The following is a 20,720-nucleotide window of genomic DNA, read 5'->3' on the forward strand; positions in this document are numbered from 1 at the left end:
GGTCCTAGCTTAAAAGGCCAATTTCCCTGGCTGAGTTATTCCTCCCTCAGATGCCTCATTACTGGCTGGTTTCTCCAGTGGTAAATTGGCAGCAGCCCCCTTCTCTTCAGTTTATTTCTGCACTGGTGTTAAATCTAACTGAATAGGCTGCGCCCAGAAGACCCATTCCTTTCAAGCGGTGCTGTGCACAGTTGGGACTGTGAACTGGGGACTAGTGTCTGCAGATGCGTGTCTCTTGGGAAACTATCAGTACTTGATTGTATTCAACTCCTGGTATTCTGATTAAAGAAGCTACAGTAGCCTGGGATACTGCAGCTATTAATCTTACTGCAAAACAGTTCCTATTTTAGTTCCCTAGTAGATTTGAACGCTGCTTTCCATAAGACTGTCTTTGTTTTGACTAAAAGCTGTAAATGTTTTTTCATGTTAGTAGAATTAGCTGAAGTGGAAAAAATACCCATTGAATAAGTTTCAGTATTTTCAATTTCTGTTTTGAAACACCTTTTCTGTCCAAAACTCAAAGTTATTTTGAAATGAATGTGTTTCCTGAATTAAATTTATTTTGACATACTTGTTTTGCCTGAAAAATGAAGACTTTTGGTTGTTGTTGACTTTTCCATTGACCAGCAAGTGAACCGAAAGATCACTTTTATTGCTGCTGTTATGTGCAGTGCATGCCATGGATCTGTTTGTGAGTTTGCCCTGGCAACATACCTCCCATGGTCTCTAGGGGATCCTCTAGATGGGATTATCACACATTTTATGTCAAAAGAGGAGCTCCTGTGCTCCCTCCTCCCTTCCTCACCCCATAAATCCTATTTTCTCAGCTATTTGGCTCCCACAACCAGAGTGTCTGAGGGCATACTGGGCTTCTGAAGGATTTCTTCTCCCAGCTCCTTTACAAATCAAGGCTGGTGCCTCTTTGCCTCTATGAGAGGTGCTCAGGCATCTTCCCTGGGCTTTCTGGGCAGCAATGCTGGCCATACCCTGGCTAAGACAATAGGTTTTTTTCTGAGTGTGTCAGTAGCCCAAGACATTCCTTATCTGTGTCTCACTGTCACAGTGGGATCAGTTCCTGGTCCATGTGCAGCTATCTTATTGTTTGGGACTTGGGAGTCAGAGTTTCTGAAGCAGGGATTAACTTTCTATGCTGTGTCTCCATGGTGCTGCACCAGTGAGCCAGGATTTGTGGGTGGTTTAGTTTGGTAGCTGAAAAGTAAGAGAAAAAGCATAGATTTGCTTATAAGAGGGTTTTTGTAGACTCTGTGAAGGATACACACGTGCCTCATCTGCTTTTAAATATCACTGCCCCTTCCAGCATCGGGACGTGTGTCCTGTTTAAAGTTGTGTTACCTCCCACATCTTAAAGCTGAATCTAATTCATTTTGCTGTGTGAAGCATGTTCAGTGAGCCCAGTAGGTTACACCTCTTAGCAGCACTACCTCACTCGTGTTGTGCTGTAAACAGTCTTCTGCTACTGCTTGGATCATCCTTGTTCATTTGCATTCATCATTTTTTAATTTTTGATTTGAATTAATCTGATGTGCCTAAGGCCATTATAGGGTCCTCACTTTATAGTATGAGTGATTCACAATCCACAGTGCAGTGATTTCCTTCCCCTCCAATAACTCAGTCATGGAAGGAGGAAGCAGAAGGGATATGAGTTTACTTATAAAAAGACCAGCTAATACACTGGATCAAGAATGGGCTGAACTGATTTTCCTTTTTGAAAGCAACATGAAAGGAAATAATTACATTCTCATTGTTGGACACTGTCACTTTACTGGACCTTACTTTTAAAATCCTCCTCTCTTCAGTCAACCCCATTTTCTCTTATCTTTTCATTATTTTGGATTACCATAATTATAGGCAACACTGTGGAACTACCAAATAGATTCCCAGAAAATTGTTCTTTACAAGAGAGGACTTATTAAACTGGAAGATATGTAAATGAGTCAGGTTATCATGCAAAAAAATATTTTAACTTGATGATATTTAATGTTTTGATTTGAAACCTAATAACTTAAAATGCCTACATATAAACATTAATTATAATTTAATAAATTAATTGTTAATGATTAATGCAATAACCACAGTATAATTGCTATTGATAATTAGAACTTAATCATTAAGTAATATAATTAGAAAATAATGATAAATTACATATTTATTGACCTGGAACCATGGTCAGTCACCAAATTGGTGATATGGGAATCTCTGACACTTCCAGTACTTTATTTTCCAATATAAAAACCATATCTGTGTCCCAAATGTAAAAGTAGGAGTTAGTAAAAGTTACTTGTATATGCCTGAAAACCAGGCAGCCTTAGGTTTTACGTGACAAACTGTTTCAGCAGCTCACTAATTTCTAGCCTGTGTGCTTCAGGGTAATCAGTGCAATTCCCAGGAAATCCATGAAGGTTTTAATGAGCCGTGACATGTTGAGCGCACAGTCAGCGTGAAGCAGTGCAGTGTGAGGAAGCTTTTGGCAAAGGCTGATGCACATAGATCCTGGCTCCTGAGGAGCCAGCTGCTAATCCTGACACTTGCCCAGGGAACTCGAATAGTGAAAGCTCTGTACCACCTCAGTTCTGCTCTTTCTGTGTACAATTATTGTATTCATAATCTACCTCTTTAAATAAATTTGCTAAATGAGTTTCCCATAGTGGCTTGTTTAGGATATTCTGTGTAGGTGTTTCTGCTAGAAGACTTCTGTTCTTGATTAGAGGACAGGGTAATCCCTAATTTTTCCAAGATCCAATTTTTTCATTATCACTGATCTTAAAGGTATATATCCCATGGTTTTCTGGATGTGTGGATCACAACCTTCACTTAGCTGATGCTTCACTTGTAGATGCTCACTCCTGTGATTTTATAGGTAGCATAAAAGCCTGAATCTATTCTTTTGAGTTTTAGAGCTACATTTTTACACTGAACTATCAATAGATATTTAGGAAGTGAAGCTACATGCTGACAAACCATGTCCACAGCAAGCTGGCAGAGTCATCCCAGTGACATCCATAAACAAAATTGGAGAGAGAGAGAGAGGTGATTATTCAGTTGAGCCTAAGGAAATTATGTTCATTTTATATTTCAGCATCCTAAATAATACTTTTATTAAAAAATAATAAAAACTTTAATACTTTCTTACTGGGAGCTACTTTTTTTTATTTGGTGGTCTAGTGTATTGCATGGCTATGCTCAAATTTTAAAGGAATTATTTTATTTTAATCCATTCTAAAATGTAAAGGCAAGTATCATATTCTTACAAGGTCAAAGACCAAGAAAATTCAGTAAACTAAGTGAAGCCAACTCTTTTTCAGTCACCTCTGTAATTCAGAATTGCAGCAATGAGACTCTATAAGCAAAACCAAGAGGGAATGGAAACTCAAGATTTGTAACAGGAAGAATATCTTTTATTAAGTCAACTAATGTAGCTAAAAATAAGAAACAGGCATACTTTTATGTGTACAAACACTCTGGTATGCGCACAGATGAAACTGGATTTTTGTTAAAAACCAATGCGTGTATTAAGATGAAGAGAGAAAAGGGCAGCTACTGCTAGATGGACCTGGATTTTTTAAATGCTTTTTGCTGAAGTGCTCTTAGTATAATGGGTGAAGAGACTTTGAATTTCCGGAATTCTTTCCACTGAAAACTTGCTGAGTAGTAGCTAGATATTTTGGAGAAATGAGTGCTGGGGAATGATGTACTGAGCACTATGATGGAAGTAGCCCAGCAACATGATGCAGTGGCTTTCAAGAGGTTCCTCCCTTCCTTTCCCCCCCCCCCTTAAACCACACACAAAAACACATCCTAGGTGGTCGAGGAGGCATTGCCTAGAAGTACAAAGTGCCTGAATTGCACATGTGATTGTTACACTGGGATGAAAGCTGAAGTTGGGACAAGGGCAGATCCTGCTGCTTCAGTATTTGTACTTTTTGAAAAGCCAATTTGGCAAGCAGCATAACAAGAGCCTAACAAGTGGATGGACATATGGGAAGGCAAAATAATTGTGCATTAGGAAGACTGTGCAGATGTGAGCTGAAGTAAGGGCGTAACTCCATATGGCACATTGCTGACCTTCAGTTGGAGCTTGAATGACAGTACGCGGTGTGGGTCGCACCATCTGAGCGATGCTGCATCGGGAGCGGGGCCGAAACCAGACAGAACTGGATTTACACGGATCATCTGCCTCCTGGAAAACAATACAGCGGCTACCGACAGCTGTTGTGCCTGAGATCATCCTGGTACTGCTGTACCTTGCAACTCTGACACCTTCCCTGACACACTAAGTGTATACCATGCTTCTGGAAAAAATATACTATTTCCACTACTAAACTGGGATGGCTCTTAATCCCTGTTAATACTCTGTGCAGGAAGAGCAGAGATAAGTGTGCAGGATACTTCATTTCTGTCCTTGTTCTCCAGGGTTTAAAAGCCTTTATATGCCTTCGGAGAGGAAATGACTTAATTCTTTCAAACAGAAAATATTAAAAATCCTGTGGTTAGCATGTTTATTTGAGAAACATCATGGATCTTTTTATAAACTAACCCCAGAGGGATGCACGTGTTAGGTAGAATAGCAGTGGCCCTCTGTTATTAGGAAACTGTGATATGTGGAGGGCTTCTTCAACCTAGAAATCCTTTGATGAAATACACTTGATAAGTCCAAACTATCACTTATGATTTAATATCATTTGTTCTTCCCTTTCCCTTTCAGCTGTTAATCCTAACGCTGGCTAAGAGTTCAGCCTCATTTTATCAATGGCTGCTTGAAGTGCTCAGGAGGATTTGCTCCAGTATTCACCAGAAGTCTTTGATATATGAGATTGTAGGCTAACACCGATAATCTTTTGTGAGGAAGTGTCACAATACATACATCGATCTTCCAAGCCTCTATCTGTCAGACTCCCCCAACCCAACCGTATTTTTCCTGACACAATGCAGCGCATGGCCTTTAAATTACCCATCTGTCTGACAAATCAGTGAGTGTGGCAGAAACTGGCAGCAGTTTGACGTCGCCTATCACTTTAACTGAAGTGAAAGTAATGCAAACAGATTTATGGGATCCCCTTTGATTATAGACTATGAATATATTTGGAATTGATGTTTGGGAGAGAGACACAACAGAGAAGCAGGAAAGGCTTGTAGGCAAAAGCACTGGTGTTGGGTTTCAGCTTTGCATTTACTGTGAGGGAGATTGTTCTGTCCTAAATTTTTTCCTTCCCCATATGGTGCATCTCATATGAGTACCTCTGACCTTTTTTTTCTTTTTTTTTACTTTTGTCCTGATTCTTTAGCTGTTCTAAATTCATAAGTTTATAAATAACAAGGCTGAGTTTCCTTTAATGAATCTGATGTACAACTGTTAAATATATATGTAACATTCATTTCATGTCAGTAAATAGTGCTGAATTTCCAAATGTGCTCTGAATAGAGTTAAGCACAGCAGGAGACAAATAGCTAAGAAGAAGGGCTGCTTACTGCAATGCTGGTGAGAACTTGAGTTCTGTGATGGAGTGGAGCAAAGCATTGACTTGGATTTTTTTGATCCAGTAGTTTATCTTTGTTGCAGAAGTAACCAAGACCTTGGCTTTTGTCATTTGCCTCCGTGAAAAGACTCTGGCCCCAGTATAGTATTGCCTAGTTCATGACCAAAGTCTGCTGTAACAAGCCTGGATTTTTGGAAAGGCAATTTTATTCTACTCATGATGCTGTTGTTTAAGTGTAGTGGTGAATTGTGATGCTGAAAGCTGGGACAGAGAACTACTGAGTATGTCTCATATGCAAGCAACAACATGCCCATTCAAACAACTCATGTTGGCAGCTGAGCTCTTGAATCCCCGAGCCATTCAGTCCAACTAAGTGGTAGGGTGGTACCCTTTGGGTGTTAGTACATTTGTTGAGTCATTTTCTGAGCTCTCTGGAGCTTACACAAGCTTCTATTGAAATGCTGCTTGCCTTCCTTCAGAGAAGCCATAGACTTGAGTGATTCCCTTCTTTTTAAAGAAATAGTTTTCATGAATAAAGGTGCAGGCATTGGAAGTCACTTAAAGAACGGATAGTTGTGGTGCTGCTGTGATGGTTTTTGCCTGGTTTCCTGGGGAAATTGTGATTTGTGGGTTTGCCACAGAAACTCAGCCTATTCCCTAAACACCTTCAGAGTTTTGTCATGCCAGACAGCACTGAGCCAAGAGCAATTTGTCACTGGTGTGGGTTCTTGTATTCCTGTTATCACAGCCATCGGTAGCTGGGGGGAATTGTGATCTACAGCTGCTTAGCTTTGAGATAAGTTTTCTATGTTTGGAGTCCTTCTCCTGAATCTGCTTGGGGGATGTTGGCATAACCTTTAGCTGAATTTAGTTTGTGGATTCTAGCGTGCAACCTACCTGAGGTGTCTGATTGAGGTTGCCATGTAGGTTTTGAATTACTCAGGAGCCTCTGGCTGCTCCCCACAGGAAAGGCTAGGTGGTCTTTGGGGTCTGTCTGTCTCTCTTCCTGTCTGGAGCTTGGTTAGTGGGAACCTATGCAAAGTTTTATTTTGGCTAAAGGAAACCCTGAAATATTTGCATTTAGCCTCTAGTTGACTAGGACATCCCCAGTGCTTGCATTTTTTTCAAACCCAAGCTACTCCTGTTTTAAAATTTCAATCTGCAGGTCCTGCATCCCACATCCATTCTGAAAACACATTCATTAGAGAGCTCTCTGTGCAAATCCCACACCTTGTTGGTGTTTCTGAGGGAAGCCACATCTACATTGGAGCACAGAAAACAGATGTACTATCCCAGTGTAATGTTCAAAGCATGGATACCAACCAGGCTTGGATCACTCTGAAAATGAAAGCTACAGATTATGTCTCTGCTAATGTTGTTCCTCTGGTATAATCCTGTATGAGTTTTTTTCAAGCACAGCTTTGTCAGTCAGGGATCCCACTAAGGCAAGCATGACTTTGGTGGAGCTGTCACTTTGGGCATGTTCTTCATAGCTTTAGTAGCGGAGCAGAGAGCACATGTGAGCCAAGTCATGCTGTGGTCCCTTTTGGTTTAAGCCAGTCCTGGGCTGTTCCCTGTAGGCAGGAACTCTGAAATTCAAGGAAAGCATTGGTTTCTAGTGCTGAGCTTTAGTACAGCATGGTTTAAATGTCATGCCTAGGACCCAGTGAATAATACTGGATGAAGTGCAGCCTGGCCCCTCTGCTTATAGTCCCTTTGAGTATCTGCTGATGAGTCAAAATATCTTCTTTTTACAAATAACGAATTTTTCTTTACCTCTAGGGAAGATGCATAAACTTCACTCGTGTGAAATCGGATGGAACCTCTGCCCCTTACAGCCCGCCACCGAAGCTGCCACGACGTGACAATATTCCCCTCAACAATGCTCCAAGGATTTCTTCTTCTCCTGTGTCTCTGCAACCCCCTTCCAGGCAGCCACCTCCTGGACCACCTCCATCCCGAGCCCCTCCTGGACCTCCTCCTTCACGCCCACCCCCGCAGCCTATGGCTTAGAGGGCAGCAAAACCCTGATCGACACAACATGTCTCTTTGCTGAACACAGCATATTTATTGAGTATTGGTTTACAGTTAAAGATATCAGAATTTGTTGCTGGTCAGCAAAAAAAGAAGGGAAAAAAAAAGAAAAATAGCTAAGTGTCAATTTTAGTATATGACTATATTTATACCACACGTGCTGAGTAAACATTCAGTGGATAGATTCAGAGCTATGGGATATAGAAACAAATAAAAATGATCATCTAGATACAGTAGAGCTTTTGTATGTATACATTTGAAAATCTATTTTGATACGACATTTGTCTGACTTGGTATGTCAGATCATTCATTAATAACTTTAGCCAGTATACGTGCATCAGTGGTTTTGATAGCTGCCACCTGCAGGTTGGTTAAACATAGCTCATTGAGGAATTTGCTTTCTTTTCCCTAACAGTACTGCATCCAGATGTTAGTATGGATCAATAATTGCAAAGATAACTTTCTGCCTTTGGTTCTGCAGGTGGAATTTCTATGAAAGTTATAAGAAGCCTATATAAATAATGAGGTAAAATGAGACTATGTGCCAATAATCTAGCTCAGTAATCTAGCATATAAGCGAAATACATTTTTTTCACCTGGAAAAATCAGTTTTGAGCCTACCATCTCAGCATATGTTTAGACTTGGTTGCATAGGATAACCACTGAAGGCCAGCTACTGTGTCTAAAAATCCAAACGTTGGACAAGACTTCAGTTCATATTTGTCCAAAGTTCAGAGGAATTTTGAGAAAAGCATTTTGGCTAGGTGTTTAGTTTTCATTTACAGAAAATATAGTCCAACATGGAGCAAACATACATTCAATTTGAGCATAGATGCTGTAATATGCAAACAGCGTGTGTTACTTACATCAGTAGCACTGAGGGACTGATTCTGTTGTTATTTAATTAGATAAATTTTCTTTTGATCTTACTGCCAAGCAGAACTAGATCCTTTTGTGATTCAAACATAAATTCCTCTATAAGCAGCTCTTTCTTTAGACAGCCCAGGTCCCAATAATATGTAACCTTGCAGTCTACCTGTGGTTGAGAGGCATGATGTGAAGTGTGAGTTTGAGCTTTTATCCCTGTTTCATATGTTTGGCTAGAGGATTTCCCAAACATTGTGGCTGTTCATCCATGACCTCAATTCTGGGTGTCATCAGAAAGAGATGTGAGCACCCACACAGAGGTGGGAATTTATGACGCGGGACTGTGGGTCAGCCCATGATTAGTGTTCACTGAGCAATACCTGAGTGGGCTGTGCCCAGAGCATTCCCTAGTGAATCAAAATAACACCTGAGCTTGCTTTTTCTCCACTACTACCTATCATATTGTATTGGAGAGGGTAACTGCAAATCCCTGTGCTGGTTCGCTTTGGCACTGGCTGTGTTAATTAGGATAGTTGTAGAATTAATGATATGTTGCATTATAACACAGCATATATCTATTTCTCCATCTGTGTGTGGGTGTGTAGCACATCACAGTAGTTATTGGCACATAAGTCTAAGATAAAACACTAACTGTATCATGGAATTGGTCCAGATTTATGACCTTTTCATGCAGGTGCTATAGGCATATAAAGTTGTACTGGTACAAACAGAAATCAGGCTTAGTCTTTCCAGTGGAAGTCCCACTTGCAGAACATCACACCAAGCTCTCATCAGTCTATGCTAATCACTGTGACATGCCGTGTGTATGCAACTGAGGCTGTCAGATGTAAACTCAGAAGAACCACAGAGCCTCTTTCTCCTCTTGCACTGCTCTGCTCTCTTGAGTTATGCTCTTACCTCATGTGTATTGGTGCAGGTAGTGGAATTACAGTCGTGGGTGCTAGCTGCCCCTGGAGCTGTTCCTAATTTAGGCCTGAGCCAGCAAAGCACTTCTGCATGTTTTAAAATGTCCTGCAGGTCAAGAGAAACTTCCTTATGCTCAAGTGCTTTGCTGACCTGTGACTTCATTGTGATCATAAAGGAGAATTGGGATGCACTCAACCCTATCCTCATTCTTTTTAGACACTTGAATAAGTCTGCATATTTTGGTTCCTAAGAATGGATTTCTGTTTGGAAGAGAAAAAAGAGTGTGTGTATGTGTGTGCGTGTGTCTGTGTTTGTGTGTGGGAACTGTGTAGGTTTTTGTTGGGTTTCTCTTCCTTTACAAAAATTGCTCGAGAGTGGCACTGCTATGAATATAAAGACCTTTTGCAGCCAATGTGATACAAAGACATCGCTTATCTCTGTTTCTTTCCGGTGAAAGGTGAAACTAAAACAGATCCAGTTTTCCACTGCAGTTCTGGTGAAGCTCTGCTTCTGACACCAGTGAAAGGAACTGGATGACTGCAGGGAGAGGGTAGGAACCTGAATGTGGGGGAAGGTGCTTTACAAGCAGAGATCATTGACTGACTTTATGTTGGTTATACGGAAGCCTTTGGGAAATAACCTTGCTCAGTCTAAGACTATTTGTAATAATGTGTATGCACAGCTGAACCCAGCAGCTTCTTATATTGGTTGTAGAAGAAAAATTACCCAACAAATTTAATCAGGAATTGAAATAGCAGAGGGCAATAAAACTGATTCTTGTGCCAGAACAAAACATGGCATTAGAGTTCTAGCTGCTTGTGGGAAGACCACAGAAGACCACTGTTCTGTAGACACCAAGTCTCTTTATCAGCAGGCAGCGATGAGATTAAATCAGTGAACTGATGGGTCAAGAGTTTAGCTAATGAAAAAGGCCATGAGCCAGACTTTGTATTGTCGTGCACCCCTACAGATCTTGGAAAGGTTGAGCAGAGTTGTTGCAGATTTGCATTGATGTTAATGTTGGTAAAATTTGACTCACTACCAGTAACAGTGGAGGTGTTGGCTAAGAGAGAGCTTCTCACAGTCACATGTCCAACATGCCTGTTGTTTGCAGTTGAGGGGAATATTCTTTTTTGTTTTGCTGGGATCATAGTCTTGCAGAGATAACAGATACTAACGATTGCTGCGTAACTTGCAAGTGCAGCAAGAATAGGAACAGCTTGGGCTTCCAGGTGATCAGATGTGATAAAGCAGGAAGCACCATGGATTTGAAAATTAGATTCAGCATAAATGGAGTTCCCTGCATGAATATGTAGAAAACTAAGCATTTGGTGTGTAACTTAAGTTTTGGCTGCAGCTTCTGTGACGGGAGCCCTGCAGGTTTAGTTTGCTGGTAAAGCAGGAAGAAGAGAAAGTGAACACAAACTGAATTGCCTTTGCAAAGGTGGGGGAAATGAATGTGCTGCAGTGGCTACAGAAAAGCCTTTTGGTTGTGTAGAAATGTAGCTGTTTGCAGTGACCTCAGGCATTGTAACAATGCAGTAGGAGAAACTGGTTGCTATTTTACTGTCTGTTGATCTTGATCTTTACCTGGTATAAATCAAAATAGGCCAACTGAAATCAAGGCAGGAATACTGCTGTCTATCAGCTGAGAACTGTCGCAAAATAAATGAAGGAGCAAAATCCCTCTAACTGGCTCCATGTTGCAATGTTTGTTTTGGTATTCTTGTATGTCAGTTGTGATTACAGTACTTACATTGCTAAGAAATGTTCTCGTGGTGGATGATTCCCTTGTATTTTCCAGTAGTTTGGAAATCCATGATTTGACGCTTGCAAAAAGCGAGTATCTAATGTTTCCCCAAATCCAAGAGAACAATGTGGATTCAGGGGATCTTTGGCTCACACTTAGCACAGATGTGAAATGACACAAGGTGCAAAGCAGCAGGGAGGGAAACCCTGTGTGTTTAAAGATGATACAGAACCACATTGATCAAAGCATATTTATGGCCATCTTTCAACCTCAGTGCATGTGTTGCCATCTGTGAGAGTAACCTGCAGAGCAGACGGTCCTAAATGTAAAAAAGAAAAAAAAGAAAGGAAAAGAATCAGCTCCTCATCTGAAAGAGTGAGCATAACAATGAATGACATTATTTCATGAACTGTACCAGTTCAAATGCATGTGCACCTGGTGCTCCTAATGCTTTTCACTCCTGTTGGTCTTTAGACAACATGATCAGTAATATGCTTTCTCTCTTTAATTGTATGCTGTTTTTATTGTTATTACTTTGTTTTGTTGTGTTGTTGTTTGTTTTTTTAAAGAAACATTTCACTGAGAAAACAGCCCTACTTCTGTAAATATAGAGTTTAATTTGGAGGAGACAGCACACTTCTGGATGTTACTGCTGGACAGTTATTTATTAAAAGGGGCTCAAGGTGAATAAATAGAGGTGGCTCAGGATACACGCATGCAAGTGTGATAATGCAGTATAGCATTTTCAGTTCTCTGTAGTTTTGGGGTAAGGGGAATTTTTGGGTCATCCTAGTTTGTTTAGAATTTTGTTACTGATATACTTTTGAATAATGCAATAGAGATTCCTAACATATAACAGTGTAGATTATGATAGATTTTTCATTTAGGAGGAAAAAGGGGGAGTAGTGAAGGAGAAATGTTTTAGTTTTTAAGGGGGGAAAATATACTGTACTCAATTGTTTGTTTGTTTGTTTTGTTTTTGTTTAGAAAGATGTGTGTTTTCAAAACAGTGGGGATGTGGCTGATACACAGCTGGGGCATGGAGATGAGGGCCAGAGGGAGCAGTTGGATTTTTGAGGGACAAAGAAGCTTTACATGGGGGTATGGGTTTGTTACTGGTACACGTGCTACAAAGTTCTGTAACTGACATGCTGCTTCCATGTTATAATCATATAACCTTTATGCATTTTAGGCATGTGCTCCATTTTTCTGAGAAAACCTTGCAAATGTAATGCCTGCATGAAAATGTGGGAGATGTAGCCAAAGTCTTATAATCCAACATAATGTAGTCTTAATGAATTCAAAATCAACAATAAAAGTGCTTACTGGTTAAACACTACAGAGAATTTCATTGCAGGGTTATTTTAAGAGGTGATAAGCTTGTCTGTCATGGCTAGGCTTTGCGAATGAAGATGTGGGTAGCTTGTCTGTACTGACTTTCTAATCAGCTCAACCATCAGTCAGGAGAAGAATGTGAAGTTGGGCAGTCAGAATTCCCATTCCCAACTTGCTACTGATTCATTATTTAACTAGAGACAAGGGTATGTTCTGTGCCTCAGTTTCATGTTTCTGGCCTGAGAATTCCAATCTTTGCCTAATTCAAAGGTAAACCACTGTTTTTTTGAAACGGTAGACATGCTGAGTAAATTGGGCTGGAGTCTGGGCTCAACATTCATTTAGACATGGGGCAGGGTCTGAACTCATTGCTGATATCTTGAGGTCAGCCAACACATAGAAACAAAGTAAAAGCCATGCAAGATGCTAGAGCTCAAGATTTTAACAAAGAGAAATTCCATGGCAAAACCTACACTTCTGAAAACACTGAGGGCACCGGGCTTCAGATCAAACTACTGATTTTCAGGAGTCCTCTCAGAAGGACACAGGACTGGATCATAAGACCCCTTCTCCCTCACTGTCCTTGACTGTGTTTTTTTTCTCTCCCTGCTTCTACTCCTTCCTCTGTATCTGTTCAAGCCCCATGGAGGATGGGGAGGGGGCACTGATGGAAACATCAGACAGGCAAGAAGGTCAAGGAGGTAGGCCACAAAAATCTCCAACCCCAGTAGGCAGGCTGCAATTATGGGTAATCAAGGCTGCTGCAAAGCTGCTGAGCTCTGCTATGCACTCAATCTGCCGAGCATGCCAGCCACAGCCCTGTGTGCAAGGGAAAGGAAGCTTGTCCTTGCACGCACGCAATTCCCTGAGCACATGTGAGCTTCTTCTGCAAAAAGCAGTGAACACGGATTTTTGGGGGTCTGGTAGCCACATGAACTCATCGTGGCAAAGCAGGTGGGACCTGCGTGGTGGCTGAGCCAAGCATCCCCTTCCCTCTTGGCAGCTCCAACTGGCTGTGCTATTAATGGGAACCAAAATCCTTGGCCCGGAGCCATGCTACTCCCTCATGAAGTCAGGGGTTCTGACAAAAAGCCCAGCTTGCTCTCACTCTGCTCAAGCTGGCAAGACAATAGTCATCCAGTATGGTTTTGTGGCCTTTGCTCTTTTTTGTTCTTCCCTCTGCTTCTTACTCAAAAAGCAGGCTCAGGCTCTTGGAAGAGATCAGATAAACAAAAGCAGTCCTGGAGCCAAAGCTCTGGGCACTTTTATTCTGCATTAACAAAAACCCAACACTGGCTGCAGCTGTGGCTGGTTAGGTTTATGCATGTCTGAGACAACAAAATTCAGATTTGACCTGAACTTTCCCAGAGACTGGAATGTGCAGATCCAGGTCTTTGGTTATAGACTTGTCTATAAATAGCTTCTAGTGCTGATTTAGAATCTTTCATCAAATGTACTTCACAGTCTCAGGAGTGATATTTACATGTTCACATATGCCAAAGTACCCTATTTGGCTGCATGGAAGTCAGCAACGAGAATTTTATTGGCTTCAGCAACCTGAGCCAGGAACTGAAAAAATGTTCTTTCCCCCTATCCTCCCATTCCTTAAGAAACCACAGGCAGAGCATGTTGCCCATGATGGAAGTTGTCTGATCTTTACTCTGTGAAGATCAGCCTTTGGAATAGGACTCATCTGAAGTTTCATCTGTTTCTGCAACAAATTCCCCCTCTCCCTGCACATTGAGGACCCTCCTTTTCACTGCAAGGGAGGTTGCACTGGAGTTTCCTAGCCAGGTATTACTCTGATTTCTGACTGCAGCACAGGAAAACTGTGAGACTATTAATGAGATGAACAAGTTCCCTGAAAGAAAGGCTTCCTCCTGGAAGATTTTCCCTGCAACATAGATTGAGAAATGTTTTCTTTTAAGCTTCCAGAGATGCAGGATTGCATGGGTAAATACTTCGCTGAAGGTCCTTAGATAAGTCCATCTGTGTCTCAGCCACGGAGTCCACTCACTGAAGTGAGCTCTCCTCACACCAGCCTATCATTGCCATGTAGTAGCTGAGTTGCCCTTTGTCCATGCTGGTGTCCATGCATCTTCCTGATTCTGGGGCACAGACCGTCTGTTTTTTGTGATAGAAATAGGGGCCGTGCAGAAATGTCCTAGGTCCCATGACCCAGAACACCTCACATTGGATGTATACACTTTTCTCTGATGGCAGAGGCATATGGATTTAGAGCACGAGTTTTCCCAGAGAACACAGGAACATAGCTGTCAAGACATAGCCACATGTAATAAACACCCATGTGTTTGCCACAGGTTACTACATACAGCAACTCTTTCTTTACTGATCGTGCCTCGTGCATTGTTAGGGTAAAATACTAAGTGCCCTCTAATGTTTTCTAGTCTCCATTTTTCAGTACATAGCAAGATGTTTTGAGCTAGAAGCAAGAGCCCCAAGATTCCCCTTCATCATCAAAGTCATATTTGGCCAACCAAAGCCAAGGAGAAAATATGGCAGGCATATGTGGCAGCTCATTCCCTTCAAAAACACAACTGTTGATGCTTTGTGCCTCTCTTTTCTTATGCATCAGGAATAGCTTAGCTAGCAGTGAATGTGCCTAGAGGTAGGGGTTGGTCCTGGTTCAGCTTTGGGGTTTTTTCCTCCTATTTTTTAATGGATTTCTGTGTAACGTATGTTGGGATCCTCAGTGATACAGGGATTCCAACACATCAGTGAGGCTGTTGGTTCCAGCTGGGAAATGCCAAAATGTCCTCCACAGACATAGGTGCCTTCAGAAGGTAGTTAATAAGCCTTGCAAGCCATCATCATGATGACAGTAGACTTTGGTTTACCATAGTTCACCAGGAGTCTCCTGCTCCAGGAATGCATACAGCCTCTCTCTGAGACACCATGAGTGACAGCCCATCTACCAGGACAGTCATAGAGATCCTGCTGGGGTTTGTCTCTGCCCAAGCTAGTGGGTGTGGCCAGGGACTACTCATGCCTTGAAGTACTTATCCTTCTCTAGGGAAAAAAGTGGGCGGGGAGAAACTGTAACTCTCTGCAGGCTCTGGAGTTCTCCAGCTCTCGGTCTATTTTTGCCAATACTAATGGTTTGCATTGCTGAAGTGAGTCACAAGTCAAAGTATGAAATAGCTCATTTCCCTCCCAGCCATATGCAGGAGCAAAGGAGCAGGTCTGCCTCTAACCCAGGCCAGCTGGACCCAGCACAGTCCTGGGAAGAGCAGGCAGGATGCTTCCCAGGTGGCCTCAGGCAGCGTCTCTGCCATGGTCTCCTGGAAGTTTATCCGGAGGATATGTTTTTTGCATTCCTCATGAATCATGTTGTTCTCCTTTTCCGGAGTCACGCACAGGTGGCAGTTGTCTGCTTCCTGTGGGTCTGAATTGCAGTCTGCTGGTGCCAAGAGGGGCTCTGAGGGGTTGATGGAGCACCTCTGCATTCACCAACTCTGCACAGTTATATTTGTGGGATGGCACAGCCAGCACCAAGCCTTTTCTTCCCTCCTGTGAGGCTAGTGCAGGCAAATCAGGTTATGGCTGTTTCTCTGCCCTCCATTTTGTGCCTCAGTTTCCCTTGCTGTAAGGACAGATCCCAGCTCTGGCTCTTTGAGCATTACAGCTCTGGACTCCAGGCCAAGCAGTTTCAGCAATTGTAGCTGTGGTGGCTCCTCTCACACTTAGCAGCTGCCAGCTTTTCTCTCTGGATACCTTTGCAGCTCTGCCTGGGGCAGAGAGAAGAGGCTGGAGAAGCTCTTATTGCTGGCCATCCACATGACTCATGTCTGGCATTCCAGTATTTTTGGTAGTTCAGGAGCAGCCCCAACTCAAGAGCAGGAAATAAGCATAAAAATAGCCTGTCGATGCGTTTGCAGCCAAGCAAAGTGCATGATGTCTCTCTGCCAGCATCTGGCCCCAGCAGCCCCTTTCCTAACCAGCTTCGGGAGAGCTGCACGCAGGGGATGAGCTGTGAGAAAGCTCTTGTCTCTGCAAGTCTGTTGGTGCTCAAGCAGCAGGCTGAGGTCAGATGTCACCCCCGAAGCCTTTGGAATTGTTATTGTAGGGTTTGTCCAGTGAGGGCTGACAGAGCCTTTTGCAGCATGGATGCTGTGAGACCCACAAAGATGCTGCTAGAAGATGCTACTTGGCATGGCTGTCACTTCTGGAAGGGAAGCCACTGCACACAGGTGCTGGGACGTTATGGCATATGGCCCCACCCCAGAGGGGCCATTTGGGGTGGCATCCTGGCAGCACTCAGGCTCTGTTAAGGGCAGTGCTGGTCTGGGGCAAAGGAGGGAGGCAGCAGCCATGGTGGTGGGGACGGCTGTAGGGCAGGACTCAGCAGTCTGTGTCCCACAGTGGAGCAGCCCACTTGGACTTCGCCAGAGCAGAGTGGGAAATCAGCCAGAACAGACTGGGAAACAGGCATTGCTTTAAAACAATAACAAAAAAACCTGTTTCAAGCTGGTTTTGCTGTGGAAATCTTGCATAAACTGGCAGTTACACTTCCAGCAACAGCCTCTTCTACAGCCCACAAAGTGTAAGTGCTGTCCTGGTGCCCTCTGTTCATCTGTGCTCTCTGGACCGTCTCACTTTCTGAGCTGTTGCAAAGTCCACATGCATGGCTGGAACTTGCGCAGTTACTGAGCAGGGGGAAAATCCATACTTACCCTGGTAGATCAGGATGCTTTTGTCCACAGTGCTGCCAGTAATCTTAGAAGGGAGTGTATGCAGATGCATATCTATGTGATCGAACTGCTTCCCCAAGACAGACACAGGCACACACTCAGGAGAGAGAACCATCTTCTGATAGAAATGGGAACTGGAAATGGGAATTGTGAAACTCTTCTGGGATAAGAGTTTTCATTTGTTTCCCAGTTACCATTGACTTGGGAAGCAAAGGGGTACTTTTGCTGCCTGTATAGGAATTGCTCAAGTCTCTGCTGAGATTCTCAGAAACTCACAGGACCATAATCAGACCTAACAAGAGCAACCCCCCAGACATCATACAGTTTTTGCAGCAATATGGTCCTTTCACTGATGTCTGGCATTGGAGAAGATGACTGTCTCTGAAGCCAACAGCAGCTATTGTTACGCATCTTGTACCAAACCACCTCTCTGCAATTAAAAATGGTCAGACAGCTAAAGGCTGCAGCTAAGATTCAATTCTTGGATCGGGAAGGATTCAATGTTCCTGGACCATTCAGTAGCAGAACCACAGCTAAGTAACTGTAACCTGGCAATCCCACTGCTCTGTGCTCTGTGTTTACACTGCAGGCTGATCCATGAAGGAAGCCTGGGACGTGCCTTGGAGCTGTCACCTTTCCTCCTTCTGGCACTCCTAGGCCTCTGACAAAACCACTCCCTCTCCAGCTTAATTCATGCCTCTTTCCAGGCTCTCTCCTTCACCTTCCTCAGAGCTACTCCTTGCTTGGCCATACCCCTGCCTCCTGCAGCCGCCATGCAGAGCCAAGCTGGTGATGCAGCAGTGTGCATGAGCCTGTGCTGTTTTCCAGACTGGAGTTCATACAGGCACACTCACTGAGCTGTGACCCGCTTGCTGTATCACTATCAAAGAGACACAGGTCAAACCTGAAATCTGCCAAATAAAATTTTCCAGGCAAACAAGCTCTGACTTGCGATCCCGTTTTTTCTTACACTTAACTGTGAGCTGATGATGATTCCTTGTCTGAAATGTTCTGCCCTCATTTATCACCTTTTTGACAAAATTTGGCACTGGAAATAACCCACAGTTTGGGACACAAGGTGGTCCATTGAGACATGAATGAATACTTGGTGCCATTCTGCAACTGAGACGGTGTGGTCCTGTGAGGCTGACTCTTGGGAGAGGTTGTTTTGATTGCTTGCTCTCTCCATGACCCTGAACACATCCTCTCTGGTTTGACTCAGTGGACTCTAATCATCTCAGTATTGCAGAAGGGCTGGTTTTAGATCACCCACCAATATCTGGAAGAGGTCCCTAAGAAAAACTTTCAACACTTGGAAGATTTTCAACTAACACAGCTAGACCACAGCCCTCAGTTTAAGCAGAGATGGCTGTTTCAGCAGTGGTATTGCTATTTTTAGGTCCTTTATAATAAAAAAGTCTTCTCTGTTATAAGATTATTTGCCCTCTTTTCTGTTCTTGTTACTACAAAAACAATTTATGAAATAAGTTGGTTTATCTTAGGAAGGAACAGCCATCGTGTAAGCACACAGTAAAATGCAAACCCAAACAATTCCCCCTCACACATTCCCAGTAGCTGTGAATTTTTCAACAGGTCCTAGCAGCTGGCATCTGGGTGAGGGGAGGATGTATGTGTCCACACTGTTGTCAGATCTGGTTCAGCAACCTCTCCATACCTTGAATGGACAGGTTATCAAAGCCTTGCTCCTGCCCAACAGTGCAAGTGAATGCTTATGTTATATGTTCCCAATCTGCTTATGTGATGAAACTCATAGGTTCTTGAATAGAGACTGAATGCTATAGTCCCAAGAGAGGGAAGCAATACTTTATGTCTCTTTGCCTTTTTTTAACTTTGTCGAGATTTTGAGATGCCTCTTCTATGTCCACCAAGAGAGATCTGGATACCAGTTGCAGTGTTGCTGATGTAACTGTATGACCACACTGACTTCAGTGGTGTCACTGCAATTCTGCAGCAAGGGGAAGAGAACCAAAATCAACCAAAAAGCCATGCATCTGGCTCAGCTCAGACAGAAATGACTGGGGGACTTTCCACTGTTTTTACAGGTGACAGAGGAACACAGAGAAGTATCTACACCTCATGGAAATGTTCTTCCTAGTGTATCAGTTGAACACACCTGTTTCTTCTGATGACAATGTCATAAAACATTGTCAGACTCAAACTTCTTCAGACTCAACAGGGCCATGATCTGAAGTGCTTTAGGCCCTTGGTACTAGCACCAAGACACAGTACTACTATGCAGTGCTCCCAGACTGTGCCACTGAGCAATTATAAGCCATCATTGCTAGACTAGTTTAACTAGTAGCATCTCACAGAGTGTTCTCGAGGATACTGTCTTCAGTGTAGCCAGCTCTAGGCTGGAATATGGCCACTTCAAATCTCAGGGCAAACCAGTTGTGGAGAAGAACATGAAAAAGAACACTAAATGCAATCAAAATGAGATATACAAGCAGACGAGGAGCCAATGCCAAAGCTGGATGTTCCCTGAAGCACTAGTAAGTATTACCTTTAATTTTACCAGAAAATCAGACGTGACACCATATTCTCTTGGTTTTTAACCTTCGGTACAGATTACTCCACAATCCTTGAACTCTGTGTGGATCTTCAGTCATCCAGATGTAGCTGCTGCTTCGGGACAGTACTGCAAGACCAGCATCAGAGTGAGCCTGTGAGAGGAGCTGCTGGTTCAATTCCTGCTGCAGAGTGAAGCAAGCCACTAGGGGCTACAAAGGATGGCATCAGGTGTTGGTGGTCCCTCGTCCCAGCTGTGTCCAGCCTACCCCAGCCCTCAGCAGAACAGTAGGATTTCTGAAGAGTTGTGATTGTCTCCTGTGCCTAACCAAAGGCTTCTCTCTGAGCTACGTAGTATGTGAGTTGTGCCTCATGACCCTGTCATAATGATATTGGTATATACCTTAGCTGGTCAAGAAGGCTGGACACTACACTGTACACCTTGCAGGCAGTGTAACAAACCTGCTATTTTTCTACTGTAAGTACAAGTAATTTATGTCTTCTCCCTACTAGTACGCATGTAAAAGCTGGAGAAAATAGTATCTTACCAAGACAGGCTGGCCATGCCAGTTAATGCAAGCAGTAAAGGGTATGTTGCTGCCTGGCTACAAGCAGCTGGACTCATACACATTCAGGGATGTGAGAAAATTTTTCTCTTTTTTAGTTCTTAGATTGCTCTGTGTGAGTCTGTCTCTATCACAGGTAATTTCAAGCAGAAGAACTGTGTTTAATTGTATACATACACCTGTACTTACTCCATCAAGGAGTATACAAAAACCCAATCCCCACAGAGGGAGGTAGGTACATACACAAAATACTTCACAGGCAAGTATCCAAAGACTTCCCAAGTGCTGCCTACCACTCTCTGCTGAGAACTCCTGGCATCTGTCATGTCCCATCAGACCCAAGGGAGCTGCCTTCGACCATTTTGACTCAGAAGGTGCTTTCCTTATTGGCCTTTGGGGTTAAACAAGTACAGCAATTGCCTGCTTTGTGTGGGGAACGGTTGTTAGGGCGACTGGGAGGAATTCCTTGGCACCAGTACTAACCTGAGAAAGGAATGAGCAGAAA

The 20,720-nt window shown here is 43.0% G+C and overlaps 1 protein-coding gene and 1 long non-coding RNA gene across 3 annotated transcripts in view; one reads left to right on the plus strand and one right to left on the minus strand.

Annotated features, from left to right (window-relative positions):
* Window positions 1-7,642, plus strand: part of ANTXRL (ANTXR like) — a 52,357-nt gene extending 44,715 nt beyond the window's left edge. For both annotated transcript variants that reach the window (XM_051800128.1, XM_051800129.1), the window contains exon 18: window positions 7,278-7,642. In XM_051800128.1, coding sequence (XP_051656088.1) covers window positions 7,278-7,508 — 231 coding nt within the window. In that variant the 3' untranslated portion in view covers window positions 7,509-7,642. The remainder of the gene's footprint in view (window positions 1-7,277) is intronic.
* Window positions 1-20,720, minus strand: part of LOC127476813 (uncharacterized) — a 121,212-nt gene that overhangs the window by 17,428 nt on the left and 83,064 nt on the right. The gene's annotated exons all lie outside the window — the stretch shown is intronic.

This window comes from Manacus candei, unplaced genomic scaffold, assembly GCF_025592945.1.
Source record: "Manacus candei isolate 608988 ecotype Guabito, Panama unplaced genomic scaffold, ASM2559294v1 h1tg000050l, whole genome shotgun sequence".
Classification (NCBI taxonomy): Eukaryota; Metazoa; Chordata; class Aves; order Passeriformes; family Pipridae; genus Manacus; species Manacus candei.